Source organism: Lissotriton helveticus, chromosome 7 (assembly GCF_964261635.1).
Source record: "Lissotriton helveticus chromosome 7, aLisHel1.1, whole genome shotgun sequence".
Classification (NCBI taxonomy): Eukaryota; Metazoa; Chordata; class Amphibia; order Caudata; family Salamandridae; genus Lissotriton; species Lissotriton helveticus.
Genome location: NC_136068.1, coordinates 165,850,456 through 165,874,873, shown reverse-complemented (window position 1 = coordinate 165,874,873; position 24,418 = coordinate 165,850,456). Strand labels below are relative to the sequence as shown.

General features: G+C 45.7%; 1 protein-coding gene across 1 annotated transcript in view; it reads left to right on the top strand.

Annotated features, from left to right (window-relative positions):
- ARFGEF2 (ARF guanine nucleotide exchange factor 2) overlaps window positions 1-24,418 on the top strand; it is a 509,782-nt gene that overhangs the window by 367,948 nt on the left and 117,416 nt on the right. Inside the window, exon 33 of the mRNA XM_078651859.1 lies at window positions 13,691-13,745. Coding sequence (XP_078507985.1) covers window positions 13,691-13,745 — 55 coding nt within the window. The remainder of the gene's footprint in view (window positions 1-13,690; window positions 13,746-24,418) is intronic.

Here is a 24,418-nt window from a genome sequence, read left to right as displayed (position 1 = left end):
TCCTTTCATAACTTCACTCAGACGTGTTAATGAGCTCCTGGCATTCACCTTAGAAGAACCATTCTTCCAAATATACAAGGACAAGGTGGTTCTTCAAACCCAACCCTAAATTCCTACCCATGGTATTTTATCCATTTCATATCATTCAATCCTTTAAATTGCCGTTTTTCTTCCCTCAACCTGGTTCTGTTGCAGAAAGAGCTCTTCATTCATTGTATGTCAAGAGTGCTTATGTTCTACATTGATAGAACTAAAACTTTCAGAAAGTCTATACAACTTTCTGTCGCCTTTTCACCACCACACAAAGGCAACCCTATATCCGATGCAGGCATAGCCAGGTGGATAGTTAAGTGCATTCAGTCTTGCTTTACTAAAGTTAAAATACCTTTACCTGTTTCTCCGAGAGCACACTCGACTCGCAAAAAGAGAGCAATCATGCCTTTTTAGGAGTTTTTCCCAAAGCTGACCTATGTAAAGCACCTACATGGTCCACACCACACACTTTCACCAAACATTATGGTGTGGATGTTTTAGCTTGCCAACAAGCCAATGTAGAAAAGGCAGTGCTACGTACTCTTTTTCAAACCACTAAAATACTCACAGGTTAGCCACCGCTTATCAGGCGGGACTGCTTTACAGTCTATGCAAAGCATGAGTAGCTATTGGAGACTGTTTAATGCATTCTTGATTTCATTTTTAAATGCCTTTGCACAGGTACACACCTTTCCTAGTAGTATTGAGGCCTCTTCAATGTGATGTTTGCTCACTACTCGCATTTAGCACTTTGGATCCAGGTTTTGGTTAAATACATGTTGAAACAAATACACACAAAAAAATGACATTGCCGCTCATAAGTCATGGTCCCACACGTCACAGTGGTGCTAAATAGTATATCACGCACTTTGTACCTGCATATATACTATTTGTGCCATGGAGGTGAATTAAATGTGGTCTAATAAATTATAATATTTGGAATAGGTATATTAATAAACCGAGATTCAGACATTTATTACCAAAATTCATATTATTTGAATTACAGAAACCAATGCATAATTATTCACAAATTCCATTTTAGAGTCCCTTTGCAAAAAATGGTCTGATCCTCAGGCTAATTATTCAGATTTTTATCTTGCTGTACAGATTTTCCCCTTGTATTGTGGTTATGGCGTAATACCTTTTCTTTTGCAATTTCACATCAAATAAAATGTGGAATAAACTAAACATGCAGATTTTAGTATGCTATACTTGTGGCCTGTGTAACTATTGTTCACATGCTGTGCACACTCCTGCTTTCTAGTGTTTGGCGCAGATGTTGCAAGCTGTTTTTCTTTAAAGTATAATTTTCAGTTTTCAGGTAACTTGTGATCACTTCAAGAAACCCACATTGCACCAAGACAAACACTCCACCTCAGATTGTTTTGTCAACAATCGTTCGCATTGAGTGACCTGAATCACCTTCTGCAGCATTATAAAAACCATTGGTACCGATAATGACTCAAATTCAACTGGGCCGGAAGGGTATCTGTCTATGCCTAGTTGTATGAGAATGACTATTGAAGGGTGGGTATTGGAGAACTTGCTCTTCCAGTTCTTTCCCAAAGGTAAAAGCACATGTCTGCTCGGTCCATCTCTGGATTTGCATCTTGTGTGTGCCCATAGACCACAAGGAATTGAGTTGTTCACCAGCCCTATTCCTCAGCCTTTATCCAGTCCTGCTCCTCCTCCACCACCACCGTCTCCACAGCTTTCACCTTCGCCGCCATGATCCATACACACTGACCGACCCACAGGAGCCCTACTAGTTCCCTGTAACACTAAATGAGGGGGAATGTCTTTGAATTAGAGCCTCGGCTTGACATCAGCCTTGAGCCATATCCAGTGAATGCTTCACCTCTGAGTAATACATCAGGGTATCACTTTGCTGCCCAAAGAGCAGCAGACCTGCACAAGGTTAAACTGGATGTCATGGATGAGGATGACGACTTCCTGGAAGAGATCTTACCTAAGACCAAAAGGTCAGTCCATGCCGCAAAACATGACAAAATGCACAATAAAAAACTTTAATGAGTGGTCAAGGTCAGGGCCTTGGATCAAACAGAAGTACAAGATGGTGTCTGACAACCTGCTTTACATATACACCTTTCAAAAGCATCTGCCCTGGAAAAAGGAGAAAGAAAGTCGCAAGATTGAAGCAGTTGGAAAGTGCTTGGCAGTGGAAGGAGCAACTCAGCAGCACATAGCCAACTCTGTTGGTACCATTGATGGGAGATGCAACAGCGAGTCCAACATCTCCTTGAGGCTTACCGTAAACGTGGCAGGGAATTCGTAAATGGGTTAAGATCTTCTCAAATGTCAGTATTTGTTATTCATTGGAAGTGGTGGATACAGAATCCAGAGAGCTGAATGCAAATATCATCCTCAAGCGGTTTGCCTGGATGTGAGTGTCTGGAGCAGAAACCAAAGTTCAAAAGCGCACCATCAAAGTTACTTCTATGGTGATCTCAGTGGCACCCATTAATAGAAAAGATAAAAAAAAGACACTGACACAGCCAAACCTACAGGTGCACCCCAGATGCAAACTGGTAAGACTGTTTCTGATGACAAAAGGCAAGACCGGGTGTCCGAGCTGCAGCAGCACCACAGCATTGTGGTTTACATCAGTAGCAGACATTTAAGGAGGGACACGTTAAAAAGCATTCACCAGTGACGGTTTCCGGGGGAAAGGATAGAGGCTGCTTGGATGAGGACTTTCCATGGCTGTGACCTACCCACCAATACCTCCAATCATACAATACCTATTGGGGGAGGAATCTGGTTATTCCTTCCACAGTGGGAGGAAATACCCTCAGGCCTGTGGTTCTCGGCCTTCATCCAGCAAGGATACTGCTTGGAGTTTACCACCGCACCTCCGAACATCCAACCTTGCCATCAGTTGGAAATATCAGCGACTCTTGAAAGAATGGGTGCAAGCGTTCTCAGCATAGGCACCATAGAACCTTTTACTCCACACCAAAGGGGTATACTCCCTTTAGTTCCATACCCTAAAGAAAGAGGGCACCATACTGCCTATCCTGGACCTCAGGTAAACATTTACACACTGTTGGAGCACTTTAAGCGGACCCCCCCTGTAGGGCGTCATTCCACTCAGCCGTGTGCCATATGCGCAGGGGATCGTATGGTATCCCTCGATCTCAAGGATGCCTGTTTCCACATCTCCATTCACCCGGCACACCATCTATCTCTAACTCAGATTTGTAGTAATTGGAGAAATTTACCAGTTCAAAGTTTGTCCGTTTGGGGTCACACCAGCCCCAAGAGTTTTTACCAAGTGTCTAGCAGTGGATGCCGCACACATATACTGCAGTGCCCGTCATGCTTTCCATATCTGGTTATTTATATGATAAAAAGGAGCAGCTACCAGCAATGCGTAGCATATGCATAGCATACACTCAAACAGCTATTTTGAGTAACCTAGTTTAGATTTCAGTCAGGCAAAATATTCTCTGCTCTTCCCACAGCAGATACAACCCTTTTTTACGGGTGTCATTATACTTGTTCATATTTAGAGCCTAACCAAACCAAGAGACATCAGTGGCATTCTAGAGTTCGCTCCCTTTTTGGCAAATGTCACATCCTATAATAGCGTCCACGATCATTAAGTTGTTGGGAATGATGGTCTCATGCACTCATTCACCTTAGCTGTCAGCACTGTCACAATTTATCTGGTAAGGGCCAATCTCGCCAAATTCTGCTTCTGTCGGAGCATCTTCCGGGGCTGGACAACAACTTTCTGAACCTGCTAAGCAGGACACATCAACAAGTAGACTAATGGGAGATAAGTCCCCAAGTACTTTTAACTACTTCTGGCAGCGAGGGACTCCCAAACTCAATCATTTCACTACTGCAAAGAACATGTCCAAGCTGCGCCTCCAGGTACCCACATCCACAATGCAGGGGTGATGCCATTTGGATGAATTGGTCAGGGATATTTACCTATGCTTTTCCTCCACTACTCTGATCCCATATGTTCTGAGGAAGTTGAGAAAAATGTTCATGACACTCATTCACATGACTCCAATGTGGGCAAAGCAGCCTTGGTACACAGTTACTTACAACTTCCATATGAGTGTATGCTCATTTTGAAGACTGTCAGACCTACCATTTGAGCATGTTATGCTGCAAAATGGAAATCATTTGTTCATTACTGTATGAGAAGACGCACATGGACTCGGCAAGCTTCAGTTCAGGGCATTATTTGTTACCTGTTACACCAACAAAAGTCAGGGTCTATTGGACTCCATTTAGAGGCTGTTGCTGCCTACATGCGAAAGAGACACCTTGCCTCTTTGTTTTGGATCTCAGCAATCAAAGTATTTATGGAGGGCCCCAATAGGGTGATTACTCCAAGGACATCACCGGTCCCAGCCTGGGACCTTATTGTGGGCCTCACAAGACTTATGGGGCATCCATGTTAAATCCTTACATTCTTGTCAAAAGCAATATCTTTCATGAAAAGTTGCATTTGTAATAGAGATCACTTCATTGTACAGAGTCAGTGAAGTACACACCTTAACTGTGGAAGATATTATCATTCAAGTTCACAAGGATCCAGTTCTCTTGAGGACAAATCTGTTTCCTGCCAAACATCAACTCCCCATTTCATGTCAAATAGGCCATTGACTTTTGTATATTTTTTCTGCAATCTCAGTCGAAGACATGAAAAGTCCTGAACACATTCGGGGGATCCCAAGAAGACCGGAGTAGGTTTGAATAGCGGGAGGTCATCCTTGATGAATGTTTGACTACAGGAGACCCCTTCTTCCAGGATCCATTTGATCTATTTAATTTTGGTACCTGGTATTTCAATAAGTCGGTGGGTCTGTAAGTACGGCTACACCACCACATTCACAGCACACCTTAGCGTGTGTGCTGAAAAATATTCACACATTTACGTGGCTATCTCTGCTTTTGTAGCCACATCATTGTTCATGTTCCGTGATCCTGAAGAAAGCCTCATTACTATTGGAGAGGCTGAAACATGTCGACCAGTATTTAGGGGATATTGTAGACCCATTTTTCATCTTCATTATATCCCCGCCTTGTTTTTAAACGTGTCCTAGGACCCTATGAATAAATATGTTCGAGGCATATGAGCTGCATATCACACACTATGCATAGATCTCCATCTGGTGTTGGGCCCGGATGTTTGCAGTTGTTTTTGTCTTGGTAAAGTCTTTGGAAGTCACAAGATCCGTGACTCCTCCTGTAGACAGTAGTGCACATGGGCATCAACTCCATCTTTAGATTGTTTTTTTCGACCATCGGGCCTGGATGTGTTTCTCGCGCTCCGGTTCGGAACAGTCACCGATTCCACTTTCGACGCGCTATCCTTCACCCTTTCTACGGTATTGTTTTAGAGCGCAATCCCCAGTTGTCACGCATCTCTCCAACTTCGAAGTCCTCCATTCCGATTGTCGACGAGGCCCTTCGGGCCTACTTGGGCCTTGGCATCTAGCTCATGGAAAGGACTCCATTCACGAAGTTCCTCAATGTGGGTCGAAGTTTCCCCACACTGATCTGCATGAGGTGTGTAACCTCTGCCTTTCACCGTAGCACGAGGCCAGAGACTGTGCAGCTTGTGCCTCTTTCCGCTCCAAGAAGACCATTCGGGATCATCAAGCCCGAAGAACAATGGCTCACTCATCGACATCCATTCTAGATGATATCTTCCAAGAGGGCGTCGACGTAACAGGAGCGGGTCGAAGAACTCCTCATCAGCGCCTCCGAAGCCAAGGACTCCTACTTTGAAGAACTCACTCCTGTGCAGCGGGTAGTAAGTAAAGACGTCGACCCTGACCCCCTCCATGCACCATCGAAAAAGGCTTCGGTCACATCTTCACCCCCACGTGCACACCAGGAGACTGCTTCCCATGCCCCGCCTTCGGGCTCGGCAAAGAAGCCTATTAAACCTTCAGGCGACTCGGGCTCGAGTCAGTCTGCCACTGGCACCGAAAAAGAAACCGCCCTCCTCCGTGCCGATTGCTGCCGCCACATCCAAGCACTCTGCACCAAAATCTACACGCACCGACCCATCGACTCCGAAAAAACATTCTGAGCAGAGCAAAAAGCTGCTCCCTAAAAGTTTGGATTCACACCCTTTCGGAGCCGAAAAAAGTCTCGGAACCGAAGAAACAACCGGTTCCACAGACAACCACAGAGACTGTAAAACATCACGGTTCCAAGCCAAAAAAACACAAAACCGTTCCAGAGTCGGTGCCGCGCAAGTCTATGAAACCGAAAAAGTTGGCGCCAAAAGACTCTAGACAAAAAACTCTTCTGAAAGACCCTAAAAATGATCAGCTCACCCTAAGTTCAAAGAAGAGACCATTAGATACGCCTGCACCGGCTCCACCACCTAAAAAGAGAGACATTGCCATATCTCCACCACCTCCTCCACCTTCTCCTCCACCTCCCCCACCACACCTTTCTCCTACACCATTTCCTCCACCAAGGGATCATGATGACACCGCTGATGAAGGGGGTGCGGATGAAGAGCCACTAGGCACCTTCTTCCCCTGATCCTTGGGACGACTACAACACGTCAGATGTGCCTAATGTTCCATAGGAGGACATCTACCCCTCTAGGCCTCCTCCCCCCCGCCCCCACCCCCCTTCGCAAGGGTCCACATTTATTTTGCCTATGCTAAAAGGGATCATCAAGCATGCCCCTGAAGTATTTAAAGATCCTGTGAGGGCTAGATTTATTAACCCCAGGATTGAGAAAATGTACAAAGCTGCCCCTGCGGACCCAGCCTTCATTAAGGGCCCTGTACCTTTAGATTCCCCTGTAGTCTGTAATGCTAGGAAAAGGGCCAACTCTCAGACATCAGTGGACGCTCCACCCCCGATAACGAGTCCAAACTCTTGGACGCCTCTGGCAAAAGAATAGCGTCACAAGCAGCTAACATATGGCGTATCGCCAACGCTCAAGCTATGTTAGCTAGGTACGATAGGACACATTACGATGAACTAAAGAACCTATTGCAGTCTCTCCCAGACCAATATAAAAACGGGGCCAATGACCTCAGACAGGAGGGACAAATCATCACCAGCTCCTCCATTCATTGCACTTTGGACGTAGCAGATACAACCTCCAGAGCTGTCAACATAAGTGTTCTCTGCGTAGACATGCTTGGCTACGCATTTCAGGTTTTAAACCTGAAGTACAAAGTTCCATCTTAAACCAGCCATTCGATCAGGAACACTTATTTGGACCTAATGTAGATTCATCACTTTAAAAGTTGAAGACAGACACAGCTAAATCAGTGGGAGCCTTGCAATCGCAAGCTCCCAGACGTTCTTTTCGTCGCTCCTTCTACAAAGGGACCTTCAGACGCTACTCCTCTAACAACCCCTCCACCTCTTATAAGGCTCCCGCCCAGTCTACATTCACCAAAAGTTACCAGAGAGGAGGCTACAGAGGCAACAATAACAAAGGTAGAGGCAAGACCAACAATACCCTATCTACCTCCACCCCTACCCAATGACTTCCCTCCGCTCCCCCCGGACCATTTCACTCCAGTCGGGGGAAGAATACAACCGTTCCTTCCTGTCTGGAGCAACATCACCACAGACAGTTGGGTGAGACAAATCGTTCAATCAGTTTACTGTCTGGAACATACATCTACCCCCCCAAACATACCACCCAAACAGCGCCCAATGCCGTTAGAACATTTATCACTGCTCAAGCAGGAAGTCATCTCCCTCCTACAAGAGTGCAACAGAACCCGTTCCACTCCACCAACAAAACACAGGAGTTTACACTCTGCATTTTCTCATACCAAAAAAAGATGGCTCTCTGAGACCTATTCTAGACCTCCGACCCCTAAACCTGTACATACACTCAGACCATTTCCACATGGTCACACTTCAGTAGGTCCTTCCTCTTCTTTCACAAGGCGACTTCCTTGCCACTATAGATCTCAAGGATGCCTACTTCCATATTCCCATTCACACATCTCACCGGAAATATCTCCGGTTCGTAGTGGATGGTCAACACTACCAATTGAAAGTACTCCCTTTCGGAGTCACCACAGCACCCCGGGCATTCACCAAGTGCCTGGCGGTAGTTGCAGCTCATCTAAGAAGACAACACATTCACGTGTTCCCATATTTGGATGACTGGCTTATAAAAGCCAGCTCATACAGTCAGTGTGTACATCACACCCATGCCACTATTCAACTACTCAACAACTTGGGGTTTACAGTAAAGCACGCAAAGTCTCATCTGCAACACTCCCACATACACCAATAACTGGGTGCCACAATAAACACCTCAAAAGTGCTCGCTTATCCCAGTCCAGCCAGGATAGTAAGCATGCAAACCCTTATAACCAAATTTCAGCCTCAATACTCTCTTCCGAGTGTTCATGCAGCTCATAGGGATGATGGCCTCTTGCATATTCATAGTACCTCACGCAAGACTCCAGATGCGTCCTCTCCAAGAGTGCCTAGCACACCAATGGAACCAGGCTCAAGGTCAGCTAACAGATCTGGTGTTGGTAGACGGTCGCACTCATCGCTCTCTGCAGTGGTGAGACACCAAAAATCTTTTCAAAGGGCGACCGTTCCTAGAGCCAGTTCCACAGATTGTCTTGACAGCGGACGCATCTCACTCCGGCTGGGGAGATCCTTTATTATGACACCATGCAGGGCAGGTGGACTCCTCAACAGAAGTTACTCCACATCAACCACCTGGAGTTACTAGCCATATTTCTAACCCTAAAAGCATTCCAGAAGCAAATATCAGGCAAGGCTGTCCTAGTCCGCACAGACAACATGACAGCCATGTACTACATACAAAAACAAGGTGGAACACATTCTCTGCAGCTCTCTCAACTAGCACAAAGCATATGGAGATGGGCTATACCTCACAACATTTTTCTCCTAGCCCAACATGTCCCAGGAGTCCAGAACAACACAGCCGATCTGTTAAGCCGTGAAACACAGCAGATTCACGAGTGAGAACTTCAGCCACAAGTTCTTCAACCATTTTTTTCAAATGTGGGGACAACCAGAGATAGATCTCTTTGCCACACCCGAAAACGCCAAATGCCCAAGGTTCGGCCGCCAGATATCCACACCAATTGTCCAAAGGCAATGCAATATGGATGAATTGGTCAGGCAAATTTGTGTACGCTTTTCCACCGCTACAACTTATTCCACTAGTGGTGCGCAAGCTACAGCAACACTCACTGACTCATTTTAGTTGCTCCAACTTGGGCCAGACAACTGTGGTACACCACATTACTAAAAGTGTCAGTGGTTCCGCACCAAAAACTACACCTCTCCCCACGCCTCTTAACCCAGAACCGTGGAGAGATCAGACACCCGGACCCAGCTCAGCTCAACCTTGCGATCTGGCTCCTGAGGTCCTAGAATTCGGCTACCTTAACCTTCCCCCTGACTGTATGAACGTTATTAGGGAGGCTAGACGTCCTACCACTAGAGCCTGCTATGCAGCCAAGTGGAAAAGATTTGCTATATATTGTCATAACAACATCCTCAATCCCCTGGATGTGTCTATCCAACACATCACGCAATGCGGAAAATCTTCTGCTTGAACCTCCCACTTTCAAGAAGGAAAGAACGATGGCCCAATCCTTTTCGGGCAATGCGGTGAGAATCTGGAACTCCCTTCCACCGCAGCTCCGGACCACCTCCTCCTCCCAGGCTTTCAAAACTGACCTCAAAGCTCTCCTCCTTCAAAGACACTTCCAAATGTAACTCATGCCTTCTCTATTATCCGTAGGAAGCCCTTCCATTTTAGAAAAATCTACTGTACATGACTATGGAAGTGTTTTCCCGGTGTGTTCTTGTGATCTGAGAGTCTGCCATTTTGTGCAGTACTATCTTTCTATCTGTGTCTGGTACTCTTGTGTATCTTTCACCCGTCACTTTCTCTTGTAACACACTGTTTTCTACCTCCTACAATTGTTTATTTTTGATACCTGTACTAGTGCCACTATTCCTTCTTATTGGTTCTTGTGCTTGAGTGCCCCCCATGTATTGCAGTATTATAGCTTTATGTTTACTTTGTATGCTTTTGTAACTTGCACACGTCACTTTTTCCTCCTGTAATGCACCGTTTGCTACCTCTTTTATTTTGTTGTTTCACGAGTGTCACTTTTGGAATGCACCGTTTGCTACCTCTTGTATTTTGCTGGCTCACGATTGTCATTTTTGCTTCATTTAATGTAACGTTTGCCTTTTTATTTGGTTCACTTGTATTGTTCTCATGTACCAGTTCTGTTCCTATTGTGAAGCGCTCTGACACCTTCGGGTAATGTCCGCGCTATATAAAAATGCACAAATAAAATAAAATAAATCATAGGTTATCTACTACATCTCCAAAAGTGTAACTTAGCCTATACATCTATTAGGTTGCACCTCGCAGCCATAGCAGCCTATTTACAAAATAGGCAGCACTTATTACTTTTCAGAGTACCTGCCATCAAAGCACTTATGGAAGGCCTCAAAAGAATAGTTCCTCCCAGAGTACCACCCTCGACCTGTGTGGAATTTAAACATAGTTCTCACAAGACTAATGGGTCCTCCCTTTGAACCTCTACACAAATGTGAGCTACAGTTTTTAACATGGAAGGTTGCTTTCCTAGTGGCCTTCACTTCTCTCAGAAGAGTTAGTGAACTACAAGCACTAACTATTCAAGAACCTTTCTTAAAATGCATCATAATAAGGTTGTTCTCTGAACCAATCCTAAATTCCTAAAGTTATTTCTCCATTCCACCTCGATCAGTCTGTGGAGTTTCCAGTGTTCTTCTCGCAACCACAAACAGTTGCAGAAAGAGCTCTTCATACTCTAGATTACTTTATTACATTGAGAGAACACATCCTTTTCGTAAGACCAAACAACTTTTTGTATCTTTCTCACCACCACATAAAGGCAACCCCATATCAAAATCTGGGATAGCAAGGTGGATTGTTAAGTGCATACAAATTTGCTATCACTAAGCCAAACGTACCCTACCAGTTCCTTCTAAAGCCCACTCTACAAGAAAGATAGGGGCTTCGATGGCATTTTTAGGGAACATTCCCTTAGATGACATCTGCAAAGCAGCTACATGGTCTACACCGCACACATTCACAAAACACTATTGTGTAGATGTGCAAACAAATCAACAAGCTACTGTGGGCCAGGCTGTACTCAAAACACTATTTCAAACAACTGCAACAGATACTGGTGGTCGCCACTAAGGATTGGGTACCGCTATACAATCTATGCATAGTGTGTGATATGCAGCTCATATGCCTCGAACGGAAAATGCTACTTACTAGTATGCATCTGTTCTTGGCATGTAGATCTGCAGATTCACACACGCCCACCCACCTCCCCGGCTACCTTTATTTGTTCCAGTATTATCTTATTTAGATACAACATACAGGGACATCTTTGTGTTCTCACAAAACTCCATCATTTCCCTTCTTGGCAAAAAAACAATCTGAAGATGGAGTCTGTGCCCATGCGCACTATTGTCTACAGGAGGAGTCACCTACCTCGTGACTTCCAAAGATTTTACCAAGACAAAAAAAACTGCAAACATCCGGGCCCAACACCAGATGGCGATCTATGCATAGTGTGTGAATCTGCAGCTCTACATGATGCATACTCGTAAGTAGCATTTTCTTTTTCCAGTCGGACATCATAGAGATATTTTGAACCGAACCACTTTTTGAGCACACACCACACTGACAAATCAAAATCCGCTCCACTGTAACTCTGGCGTTGAAGCACAGCTGAGTTGTCCTCGGCAGCCCAGCTGGGAACCCGATGAGGAAGCATGCCACCAACTAGGTTGGTGGGTGAGGGTTCTTCTTACAAATCCACTGGATTTTTGTGATCTAGTGCTTGGCACTCAGTTGGTTGAAGTAAAGGATTCAACAGTGGGTCAGTCCATGTGGTTGCATTCCCTGAACACATTAGACATTAAGAGCACTCCAGCGTATTACATTGACCGTACAAAATCCATTCATATGTCAGCGCAACTCTTGCTTTCTCAAAACCCCATTTGCTAATGCCAAACGTAATCTGCACACTGCCTAGCGCACATTCTACTTGCAAGAAAGGAACCCCAGCAGCCTTCCTAGGAAACTTATCTCTCTCCGGTATCTGCAGAGCTTCTTCATTTTCCACAGCACCGTTTCAAAAAAACATTGTGTGTAAATACATGCTTGATAAGAGACATAAGTCGGGCAGACAGTTCTTAAAACATTATTCCTGGATGCGAGCAATTGACTCGTATGCTTTACATTAATCACATTGTATGTTCATTTACAATGCACCTGCACACAATTACGCAACTTGGTCTCTGCACTCCACTTACCTTATCTCAGCCTGTAGGTGAAAAAAACATAATTTGAAGAGTCTTTCTCTTATGTGTTGTGGATTTCTGAATAGGATTACAAATGACACTGAAACGTATAGTTTGATGAAAAGCAACTAGCAACTTCTGTGCCCAACACTAGATAGCAGGAGTGTACAAAGCATATGAATCTAGGGCACTACAAGCTACAGGTAGATAAGATATAAGTAACATTTTCTTTATTACAATTATTGAGGAAGGAAGGGGGCACATGACTTACTCAAGACTTTGCCTATTGCGAGTCACCACTCTTCCGACACTCAACAGTGGCAATAAACAGCACATTACGCACTACACATATATACTGTGACACTTTTTATTGCAGGAAATGCAATGGTATAAAAACCCAAGTTTTATAGGGAAATACGAAATAAAGCAAATATTTTATTGGTCCTTGTGAAATATGGGTTTTATTATAATAAAAACGGCCCTCTAACCACTCTTTACAATTGTCTGGGAGTCGAGTATTATGCGATAATGGAGGACCAAATTATGCAACTGGGTTATCTAAATTATGTCCTATCAAATGATTAGTTATGTAGCATCCTGCTGCACATTCCCTGGCAGTAATATGTTGATCCTTTTCAGTTACAAACAGTATTTTTTTGAAATCTGCAATTGTTTGCCAATCCAAATGTATGTAGTAAATGCCACAGAATCTCAAAAGTTCACTGGCCCTGACCATCGTCCATTAATCTGACAGCAATCTTTTCTTGAAAGGTAAACAAAACCTAAATGTTCTCATTTCTATCAATAACCTTTTAAGATGCATTTTGAAAAGACCAGCTTCAGCAGTATCTCGCCTCTACAGAAATAGTGTGTATAAAATAAATCTATATTCTTAATTACAGAATTAAATAGAGTTTTCTTCTTCTTACTGCTGACAACCAAACAGTATAGTTGAATATTTCACTCACTGTTTTAGATAAACTTTTACATATTTTTTAAAAACACCTTAGCAAGACTACCCACCCAAAAATAAATAATTAATATAACAATTACATAACGGACAATTTGAACTAAAGTTCTATATTGTCTCAGAGTTCTTGTGACCTGGCCTCATGGTTTATGATCTATTAGTTTGAGGGTTAATAAATCTAGTTTACTCTGCTTTGCTTAGTCCCTAGATTGTCCTTTACTGTTGTGCTGTACTGCAGTTTTATTTTAGTTATTTTTATATTGGATGTTCTTTGTAATGATTGGAAAATATATTGCATACCATATCTGATCCGTGCACATGTGTTTCTAGCTTACTTACGTGGAGACCATCTGGAATGGAAGATGATTACTCAGAAAAGCACTTTGTAAGTCGTTTTCTTTCTGCTCTGTTTTTCTAGATGTACATGAACAAGAAGAAAGGAGATATGTATAGCAATATGATTAGGTTTTGCTCACCATGGGTAATTATAGAAACGTTAGAACGTTTGCATGTTTCTACAGCCCTTTAAAAAAAAAAAACTTGTATCGAACTGCTTCTAATATATTTTTGCTGCTAATATCTAACAGGTTTTTTGGTGTGTTACATTTGCCATTAGAGGTTAGGATTTATGTGTTTTTTGGGAAAGGTGATTGTGTGACCATGTATTATAAGGAATAAAGGACCCACTGCTGTAAATGCTAAGGATATTGCCAGTCACCTCAGAGTTCCTTCCATACCTTATAAAGGCACTCTGCCTTCTGTCTCTTATCGCTATATGCTCATGAAACTCCCCGGGGACTTGCAGTATCTTTATAATGTGTGGTTCTTTATCCCATAAAAATGTGAATGTTAGAATGAAATAATGGTGTTCACCCTTTCTATCGTACATCAAGTGCAGGACACAGTAATCCAGTGCTGAAACAGATCACACAGTTGGTCATTGTATAGACATAAGTCCTTTGAAATTCCTTTACCACGTTGACAGTGCGGAGTCAGGATAGTTAGTTAGTACTCTGTGGTATATTACTTTTTTGTCATGAGGACTCTGGAAGCGTAGTATAAAAGGGGCTGTAAGAAATATGTAACTGAAGCCATATTTGACCTACTAATCCATTCTTACTGAATTATCTTGACAATCACTATTGATTTTATTCATAACTTAAGTTTTTGTATTCCTGTGTACTTTTTTAATGACTAGCATTTGTCAGGACCTTGGATAACAATTATCAGTGAATTTATTTAAATGTGTTATCATTTTGTAATGGGAAGATCTGTGCCACCCAGTTGTTGAGACTTGTTTAAAATTGCACTATTTTTTGAGAACCTTCCAATTGCTGAGACGTTATTTTATGCAAGTTGCTTTAGTCTGGACTTTTAAATCTCTATGCAGCTGTGATGACTCGCTCCATTTTCGCCACACTGCCCCTTTGGCTTGTTGCTTTTGTCTGCATGTCAGTGACACCACCCATGAATGTTCCCACTACTTTATGGCTCTGTGCCTATTTTAACAAAAGGATATTTCTACCCAGAGACTTTAGTCTTCAAGTCTTATGTGGACGGCAAAATTCATGTTGGTTGCATACCTACTTAAAGGGAGTTTGCCACAGAAATTGTGTCTAAAGTCTTCATGGCCCTTGAGCAGGACAAGAGGAGTTGTTCCTCATCATTACTCTGTGTCGCAGCAGCACCATTCTTCTCAAGACCGAACACCTCCAAAGAGAAAAGAAAATAGCTACTGACCCAGCTTCGAGTGCCTGAGTGGGATTTTCTTTTTGAGAATCAGACCCTCATCAGAGCAGCACCATCTTCACAGGACTAGCTTGGGTTGGCTCTTGGTCGCCACAGTTCAACATCATGTTTACTGACAGTCATAATCAGGTAGCAGTAGTGATAAAGGGATGCTTCTGGTCTTTCTTTTGCTTCGGTGGTTACTCACTTTGGGTTTCCCCGTCCTTCAGACCCACAGGCATTATCTGCAGTTTGCAGTTGGACACAGGCATTTGCAGTTCGCTGTCCTCCTCTTTTGGACCTCAGGTGTTTACAAAGGTGATGGCAGTGGTTGCAGCACATCTTTGAAAGTCAAGGGTTCCATTGTTCCCCAATCTCAACAACTGGGTGTTGAAGGAGGGCTCACCTCCAGGCTACAGCGAGCCTCTTAACATTGTTGGGGTTCACCATCAACATGCCAAAGTAATACCTGACTCCTTTACAGACACTCCCTTTCATTAGAGCCATTGTGCAGTTTTGTGCCTATTCTCCCTGATCGTAAGAGTCCAGGACATTCAGGTTATGATCCTTACGGTTCCCTGGATCTCGGTGAGGCTGACTCTGAGGTTGCTGGGACAGATGGCCTCCTGCATCTTGCTGGTCAAGCATGCCAATTGGGATTTGCGAGCCCTACAGTTGGATCTGAAGTCCCTGTGAACACAGCACTGGGGGATCTTTCCAATCTGGTCCAGATTGTGGAGAAAACTGCAAAAGGTTTGCAGAGGTGGCTGTGGGACCACAATTGGGTCAGCAGAAGACCTTATCCTTACCCCACCCAGAGGTCACAGTGGTGACCAGTGCATCCCTTTTGGGTTGGGGAGCCCAACGGGAGAGGCAGAGATCAGAGGTGTTTAGTCTCTGGCGGAAGGCTGGCTCCATAACCTCGTGGAGCTCAACCCCATCTGTGTGGCGTTGAAAGCCATCTTGTCCTCCATCAAATGAAGCTGGTGCAGGAGCTCTGGAAAATCCCACTGTCATGTGGCACTGCAATGGGCAGGGTGGGGTCATGGACCCTGTGCCAGGAGGCTTTGCGTCTCAGGACGTGGCTGGTCCACCAAGGATTTTTTCTGGTGAATTCCTTGAACCCCATTGCGTATTAACTAAGGCCTCATCATCTTGCGGATCTCAAATGACAGTTCCATCCAAAGGTGGCGCAGGGTTTTTCTGCGAAGTGGGGGGCCCCTGGGGCGGGGAGGGGGCCCTGGCTTGGTCTGTTGTCCACCGCTGAGTACTCACAATGTCAACACATTTGTGCGTTGGAGTTTCCAAGGCATCTTGGAGACTAATCTGCATCGAGTGGATTTCGGACTCCTATACACCTTCCAGCCGATACCTCTCCTGTCCTGAGTTCTAAAGATCAGGACCAACTGGGCCCAAGTCATACTAGTGGCCACAGATTGGGAAAGGACAGTGTGGTATCTCAAACTCCTGGGCATTAGCATCTGTCCTCTGATTAGGCTGCCCCTTCAGGAGGATCTCCTGTCACAGCAGCAAGCCCGGGTTCTGCACCCAAACTTGTGCAATTCCCACCTCCCTGCTTCGAGTAAAAGCTGCAACAGTTTAGTTCGATCTTCATCCCAAAGTTGTAGGTGTCATCCTGGCATCTAGGCGTACCTCCTCCAAATCTGGTTATGCCTGCCATTAGGATATGTTTGTGGCCTGGTGCGCTGTAAAATAGATTGACCCCCTCCACGCCAAATTGTCTGAAGTTCTGTTACTTGTTTTATCCCCCACCCAGCAAGGCCTTGCTTTGGCCACTGGTTAAGGTTATCTGTCTGCGCTTTCTCCTTTATTACGGTGATACAACCAGCCATCTTTATTTAAATCACCTGGTGTGATTCGTTTCCTCAAAAGGTTACAACATATATTTCTCCCATCTCCATTTGTTATGTCCCAATGGAACTTACATTTAATGCTCACATTCCATATGTGTGTTCCTTTTGAGCCTCTCCACAATCGTTCTCTTTGGCTTCTTACTCTTAAGACTGTATTCCTTATCTCCATAACTTCGTTGCAGCAGATGAGCGAATTGCATGCTCTATCTGTAAACCTTTTATCCAGACAAGCTGGTTCTATGGACTAGAGTATCCTTCCTGCCAAAGGTGGTGACTCCCTTTCATGTTGATCAGAACATCATTCTTACATCGTTCTTTGCTCTACCTCACCCCTCTAAGGAGGAAGCAAGGCTTCATCGGTTGAATCCAAAAAGAGCACTCCGCTTCTACATTGATTATACCACAGACCACCAGGTGGACAATCAGCTCTTTATCGGACTCACTGGACTGAAGAAAGGCAAAACGCTGTGCAGAAAAGGAACATCGAGGGCTGGATCGTGCTCTACACTAAGATCTGCTACGCACTGGCCAAAAAGCAGCCTTCCGAATGCTTGTGTGGTGACTCTGCAAGAGCAAAGGCCAGTACCACTGAGCTGGCTCACAGGGTGCCAGTTCTGGATATCTGCCAGGCAGTGATGTGGGCGTCCCTCCATATATTTACAAATCATTATTGTCTAGACGAAAAGGTCTACCGAAAGGGCACTTTGCCCTCTGATCATTCAGGACTTTTTGATCTGAATAAGTTCACGGCCCCACCACCTAGGGCCTATATTCAAAAGGTGAGTTCTCTAGTTAGAAGTCTCTAGCAGGAAAAACAAGTTATTTACCTTTGATGATGCTTTTTCTGGTAGAGACTATGTAACCACAGATTCCTCACCAACTCTCCCACCTCCCCATTCCGTGAACTGGTCTCTATACCTAAAGATCCAGAACTGGGAATGTGCACACTGATCTTGACCAATCTGATTAGCTAAGTGTCTGCATGCGCGGAAGTGTCGAGAAAGTAGCTGATGTCAGCGTGCATGGGGTCTGCCTATATAACGTCGGGGAACTCTCATCTGGGTGTGGAGCGACGTTGGATCGAAGCCATCTGATGGCATGCAAAGGTACGGCTTAAGATTTTCTAAATCTAGTCTTGACGCCTAGGGGATTATTCAATAGCTGAGGAATCTGTGGTTAGGTAGTCTCTACCAGAAAGTTTTACTGAAGGTAAGTAACATGTTTACTAACAGGAAACTGTAAATCAAAGGACTCGGGCCGCTAGAAGAACAGATGTTCTATCTCAGTCTACTCAGACTACTAGCAATTCACCTAACTCTGAAGATATTCCTCTTTTCCCTTTGCAGTAGATCTGTCCAGAGCTTGACATAATATGACCACAATGTGGTATATCAACAAGTAGGAAGGAGTAGGGTCTCCCCTTCTGTGTCCGGAATCGCTGAGGCTCTGGGCTTGGGAAAACTAGCATGGGATCTGGCTAGCTGCCAACCATCTGGCCGGTTCTCTAAACACTATTGCCCAAGAAGGATTTGTCGAGGACACCCTGAAGGAGATATTTATTAACCACCCAGATACAGAAATCTTCATGGGAGGTAACTTAAATATTGTCATGCTCTCAATCAGAGATAAATTGGCTCAGAGGCCAGAACTATCGGGTACTATATCACAAAAGTGGTTGATCCGGTCGAAAGAGATAGACATGACAGATATTTGGCATTCAATGCACCCCGAGACTGGAGATTACACATTCTTTTCAAAATACATATAGGCTATATTCATTTTTAGGTTCACCACAAATTCATAATAAGAATGAATCCGTGGAAATAGAGACCACTGCCCTGCCAGATCAAGCACATCTACTTTTTACATTGCACATTCCAGGATGCAGAGAACCGGCAACTACTGGGGGCTCACTGGAAACAAAATGAGCTTCACATAGCTGAAATTCTGAAAGACATTCAGCATTTCCTCTGAGAGAACAACTGATATGGCCTTGATATAGGCAATTTGGGCTAAGTTCAACAAAGATAGTAAGTTAATAAGTAAGCAATTAGGCAAATATTGATCTTGTTAGAGAGCAACTTAAATCCTTCAAAACGAACAAAGCTGAATATGTGTTACTTTGCACAAGTCTAAAATATTACTAGGGGCCCACAAAGTGGGCTGGTTGCTCACCTGTAGACGATGATGCACATCACCTATCCCTCAAGTGGGGCTGCCCGCCCCCTCCCACCCACCGGTCACCACCCAGAAACTGCAGCGGCAATGCTTGAAGGACCCCGTGTTCTGGCATGACAAGGCATATAACATTAAAGAATACTTCCAGAAAAATGCACACACAGCATCCACCAGGATGCTCGAATGAGACGCCTTCAAAGTGGGCATGCATCAGGCAGATCACAGGAGTCCGTAGGACTCTTAACTGATGCCTACTGGAAACCGAATCAGCGCTAGCGGCCAGGACTAAGGCAGGGGACTCCAGGTCAGCATCTCCACTGCAAGTCGCAGAAGCCAAGACGGCTTATGCGGAAGCACTTGCAACTGTAAAGATACAACTGTAAAGTGCATGCAGTGAAATAGCATAGAGAAGGGGACAAATCTTCTAGCCTGGCTAACCAACCTGAACCATGAGACACAGGCTATCACCGAAATAATAGACCCCATGGGGGGTGTGGCACGCTCCCAGTCGGATATCCAACAGCTTTTTCATGGTCATTATATTATGACCTACTAATGCCCCGAGCAAGCAGCCAAAGACTAGCAGACCACTTTCTGGCACCCCTCACCATCCCACCGATCTGAGCAGAAGATAGTTCACTCTTGGGCACCGAGATTGTACCCACAGATGTGCAACAGGCCATACGGGCGCTGGCACGGAACAAAGCCCCGGGGCTGGATGGCCTGCCCCTGGAGTACTACAGAACATTTGCCATGCTGTTAGCGCCAAAACTGGCAGACATGTACAACGCTGCATTGAAGGAGGGGGGGGGGGGGGGGGGGGAACTACCAAACTCCCTTTGGGAATCACTATTAGTGTCATTCCCGAAGCCTGAACGAGACCCGACGCAACTAGCCTCATACTGGCCAATAACGTTGCTGTCTGCCGACTGCAAGATACTCTGCAAGATCCTCACGGACCGTCTAGCCCAGACAATCCCACCGTTAATACACCCAGACCATAACGGGTTCATGCCGGGAAGGAGCATGTGCAAAACATATGCAGACTGTTCCAGGTCCAGGAGTGTGCACAGAGTCGCTACCCTCGGGCAGCTTGTCTGATCCTGGACCTGGAAAGCGCATTTGATACTCTATCCTGGCCTTACCTTTGCAGGACGCTCGGGCGGATGGGGCTTGGTCCCGTCTTCAGAGCATTCACAAAATTACAATATACAAAGCTCACATCCAGGGTGAGACTGGGAAAATATATTTCATCGCCCCTTCCAATAGAAAGGGGCACCCGTCAGGGAAGTCTCATCTCTCCCCTGCTGTTCGCAATGGTGATAGAGCCTGTAGCGATCCGAATACGCCGGGGGGGACAGAATGGGGGCATCCCGATAGCAGGCACCACACATAGTGTTTCATTATATGCAGATGCCCTGCTGCTGTACGTACGAGATATAACTGCAGATCTCAGCCCCATCTGGACCACACTCGTGAAATTCGCAACTGCGTCAAGCCTGAAAGTCAACTGGGTAAAATCTATCATATTCCTGCTGAGCCCGAACCTTCCTCCCTTTGAGATACGTGTGGGCGGTTCGGGGGCTGAGGAAAAATCAGATATCCATAGAGCGGGATGTTATGTTAGAAGCCTTTAAAGACATAGACCTTGATCCCATACCTTGCACTCCGACTGCACAGTAGACCATATTGATTAGCCGAAGCGCACAGAGTGGCAGTCTGCAGTAGGAAAAGCCAAGGTACATGATCAGTATCGTTAAAGACACCATACAAAATACCCTAGGACGCAAACCATACCCACACACGGATAAGATTGCCAGAACGAAGGAGGGAGGGGGCGAGAGGAAGGACAGTTTTCACTAGTTAAAAATTCCACTTTCACTCGAAGTTAGTGCAATTGCAGAGATGTACTGTGTTTATGTATGACAAATGACACCTGTAACAATTTAGTAACTGGATGTATACTAAATGTAATTGAATATCGTACAACGCCAAACCTGCCAGAAATGTAATATCTTACTACTATTAATGGACGCACTGGATATAAATGAAAAATCAATAAAGTATTTTTTTTAAAAAGAGCGAGATACGTGTGGGTGGCTCGGGAATAGCCTGGAGTGAAGAAGCCCCATGCTATCTTGGTATCAGGCTCTATCATTCCCCCTCAAGGGCAATCATCGCAGAGCTTTGGCTAGTACCAGAACCAGGGTAAAATTCTGAACAAATTTACCATTAGCCCCTATAGGCATGCTAGCACTGGCAAAAATAATCCAGGTGCCACAATCCCTCTATCACTATGCCAAGATTCCAGTCATCCCTCCTCGCTCCGTCTTCTGTGAGCGTGATGCATTACTATGCTCCCTCATTTGGGTAAACGGTCATCGCAGAGTAGCCATGGCAAAACTGCAGCTGCCAACAGACCGTGGGGGGCTGCGAGCCCTTTCCTTCGAGGCCTATTTCCTCTCGGCGGAGCTTCAATAGCTATCTCGCTAGACGGCGGGGCGGCACCTGGAGGAGACCGCCTCGGAAGAGGGCTTAATGACACTGCAGGCACGCTGCCGCCTGCTGTTCCCGTGGGGCAGCCCAGTATCAACGCCCCCATACAGGTGGCTGTAGCAGGGGCTTGCACTCCGCGCCTCCACCGCCTGTAAGGCGGAATCCCTCTATACACCCCCCTGCTTCCTCTAGCCGGTTTACCCCGCAGTGGTGGGCAGGACTCTGCCTTGTCACTCCAAATCTGGAGGAACCTCTCAGTTCTAGACGTGGGGCGCCCTGTTTGCAGAGGGCCAGTTGCTCCCATTCAGCCAGCTAGCAGAAGAGACTGCCTTCCCCGGGGGAAATTCATTCTGCACAGACAGATATTGCTCAGCTGCCAAAACTTATGAGACCTCTCCAAGGGGGAGCCCCCAACACATCCGGGGCTCCACACAATACTCTGCATGGGCACATGTATGCACTTAGTCACCTTTCTCTATAGGGCCATCTGTGACCTCCAACAACGACACAAATATCCCACTACGACTGAAGTGGGAAGACGAAGTGGGGCACCCGCTGCATGACAAATAATGGGAACAAGCGTTGGAGTACCCGAAGAAACTATCTCGAAACGCCAGGTTCAAGAATATACAATTCTCCATACTGCATCCGGCAGACCACCAGCACATCTCCAACGGTACTACGAGCTTCTTATGTCCGAGGTGTCAGTCTCCGGGCGCGACTTTCAAACACATGTTTTGGCAATATCCCATGATACAGCCCTATTGGCAGATGATCCACAACACACTAAGGGACAGAACGGGACTCGCCAACATAAACACTTGGGAGGCCAGTGGGCTCGGAGTATTCCAGGGTGAAAGACTCACAAGGTACAAACACGATTTGCATCCCTGGCCCTCCTGTTAGCGAAGAGAGCAAATGCCATGCACTGGCGGGGTCCGAAAGGGCCCCCCATAGCGGTATGGACGGGGAGGTGGGTAGGTGGGGCTCACCAGAGGAAGATGCAATAAGGCAGGAAAAGGTGCAAGGCATACAAAAGCATTGTATATCTATGGAGTGGGCCATGATACTACACCAATTCCGACACCAGGTAACAAACACTCCACAGTCACCATTTCTGTCCCCGGCAGCGGATGCCTCAAGGCGCGTCGCAAGGTCCGAATTATCGGAGAATCCCCAGACACACTCCGAAACAGCCAGGACATACACAGCGCGTCGTCCGGGAAATAAGAGCATTCACACATCACCCAGTTCCATAAGCCCCAGCGCTTATGCCCCCCCAAATGTATTCATGACAACATAACCCCCGAGAGTCCGCGGGGGACGGCCCACGCCCTCATCTCCCCCACCCCTGGTTCCATTCCCCAGTTAGTACCGGTAGTTTTAGAGGCCGGATCTCACCATGGAAGAATGTTCCCTAACGGAGCTATATACAGATAGAGCAACAACATGACACTTCCACTAATAATATGCAACACCATAAACGTTATGGACATATTGTAAAGTAGAGGATGATAGCTATTACTGTGCCAATGATACAAAACGCTGCTGTACCATGTTATCAACGAAAATGAAATAAAATGGTTTAAAAAGTTTGTTCGAGGCATATGAGCTACAGATCCCACACTATGCATAGATCTCCATCTGGTTTTGGGCCCGGATGTTTGCACTTGTTTTTGTCTTGGAGAAGTCTTTGGAAGTCTCGAGATAGGTGACTCCTCCTTTGAATGATAGTGCGCATGGGCATCGGCTCCATCTTCAGATTGTTTTTTTCCGCCATAGGGCTCGGATGTGTTTCTCGCGCTCCAGTTCGGTGTCGTTACCGATATAACTTTCGACGTGCAATCCTTCACTCTTTCTATGGTATTGTTTTCGATCGCGAACCCTACTCATCGCACATCTCTCCAACGTCGAAGCCCTCGATTCCGATCGTCGGCGAGGGCCTTCGGGCCTACCTGGGTCTTAGCATCTGGCTTATGGAAGGAACTCAATTCAAGAAGTGTCCTCTGTGGGTCGAAGTTTCCCCACACCGATCTGCATGAGGTGTGTAACCTCTGCCTTTCACCTGAGCACGAGGCCAGAGACTGTGCAGCTTGTGCCTCCTTCCGCTCCAAGAAGACCATTCGAGATCTTCGAGCTCTAAGAATAATGGCTCGCTCGTCGACATCCATTCCCGACGACATCTTCCAAGAGGGTGTCAACTTTCCAGAACATGAGCGGGTAGAAGAGCACAGCGCCTCCGAAGCAGAGGACTCCGACAATTTAAGACCTCACTCCGGCGCAGCGGGTCGTAAGTAAGAACGTCAACTATGACCCCCACCATAAATCATCCAAAAGGGCTTCGGTCACACCTTCAACTTTGGGCCCAGGTGCACATCGAGAGAATGCTTCCCATGCCCCGCCCTCGGGCTCGGCAAAGAAGCCTATTAAGCCGCTCGAGTCAGCCTGCCTTCGGTACCGAAACTCATTCACCGGCACCGAAAAAGAAAACGCCTCCACGCCGAACACTGCCTCTACTTCAAAGCACTCTGCACCGAAACCAACAACCAACAACCCTTCGATTTCGAAAAAACACTCTGAGACGAGCAAAAAGCTGCTCCCTAAAAGTTCAGAACAACCTTCGGAGCCGAAAACTTCAGAACCGAAAAAACCTTCGGAACCCAAGAAAACACTGGTTCCACATACAGACACTGTAAAACCTCGCAGTTCCAAAGCCAAAAGACAAAGCAGTGCCAGAGAATGTGCTCCATAAGGCAGCCGAACCTACCTCGGTTCCTGGACT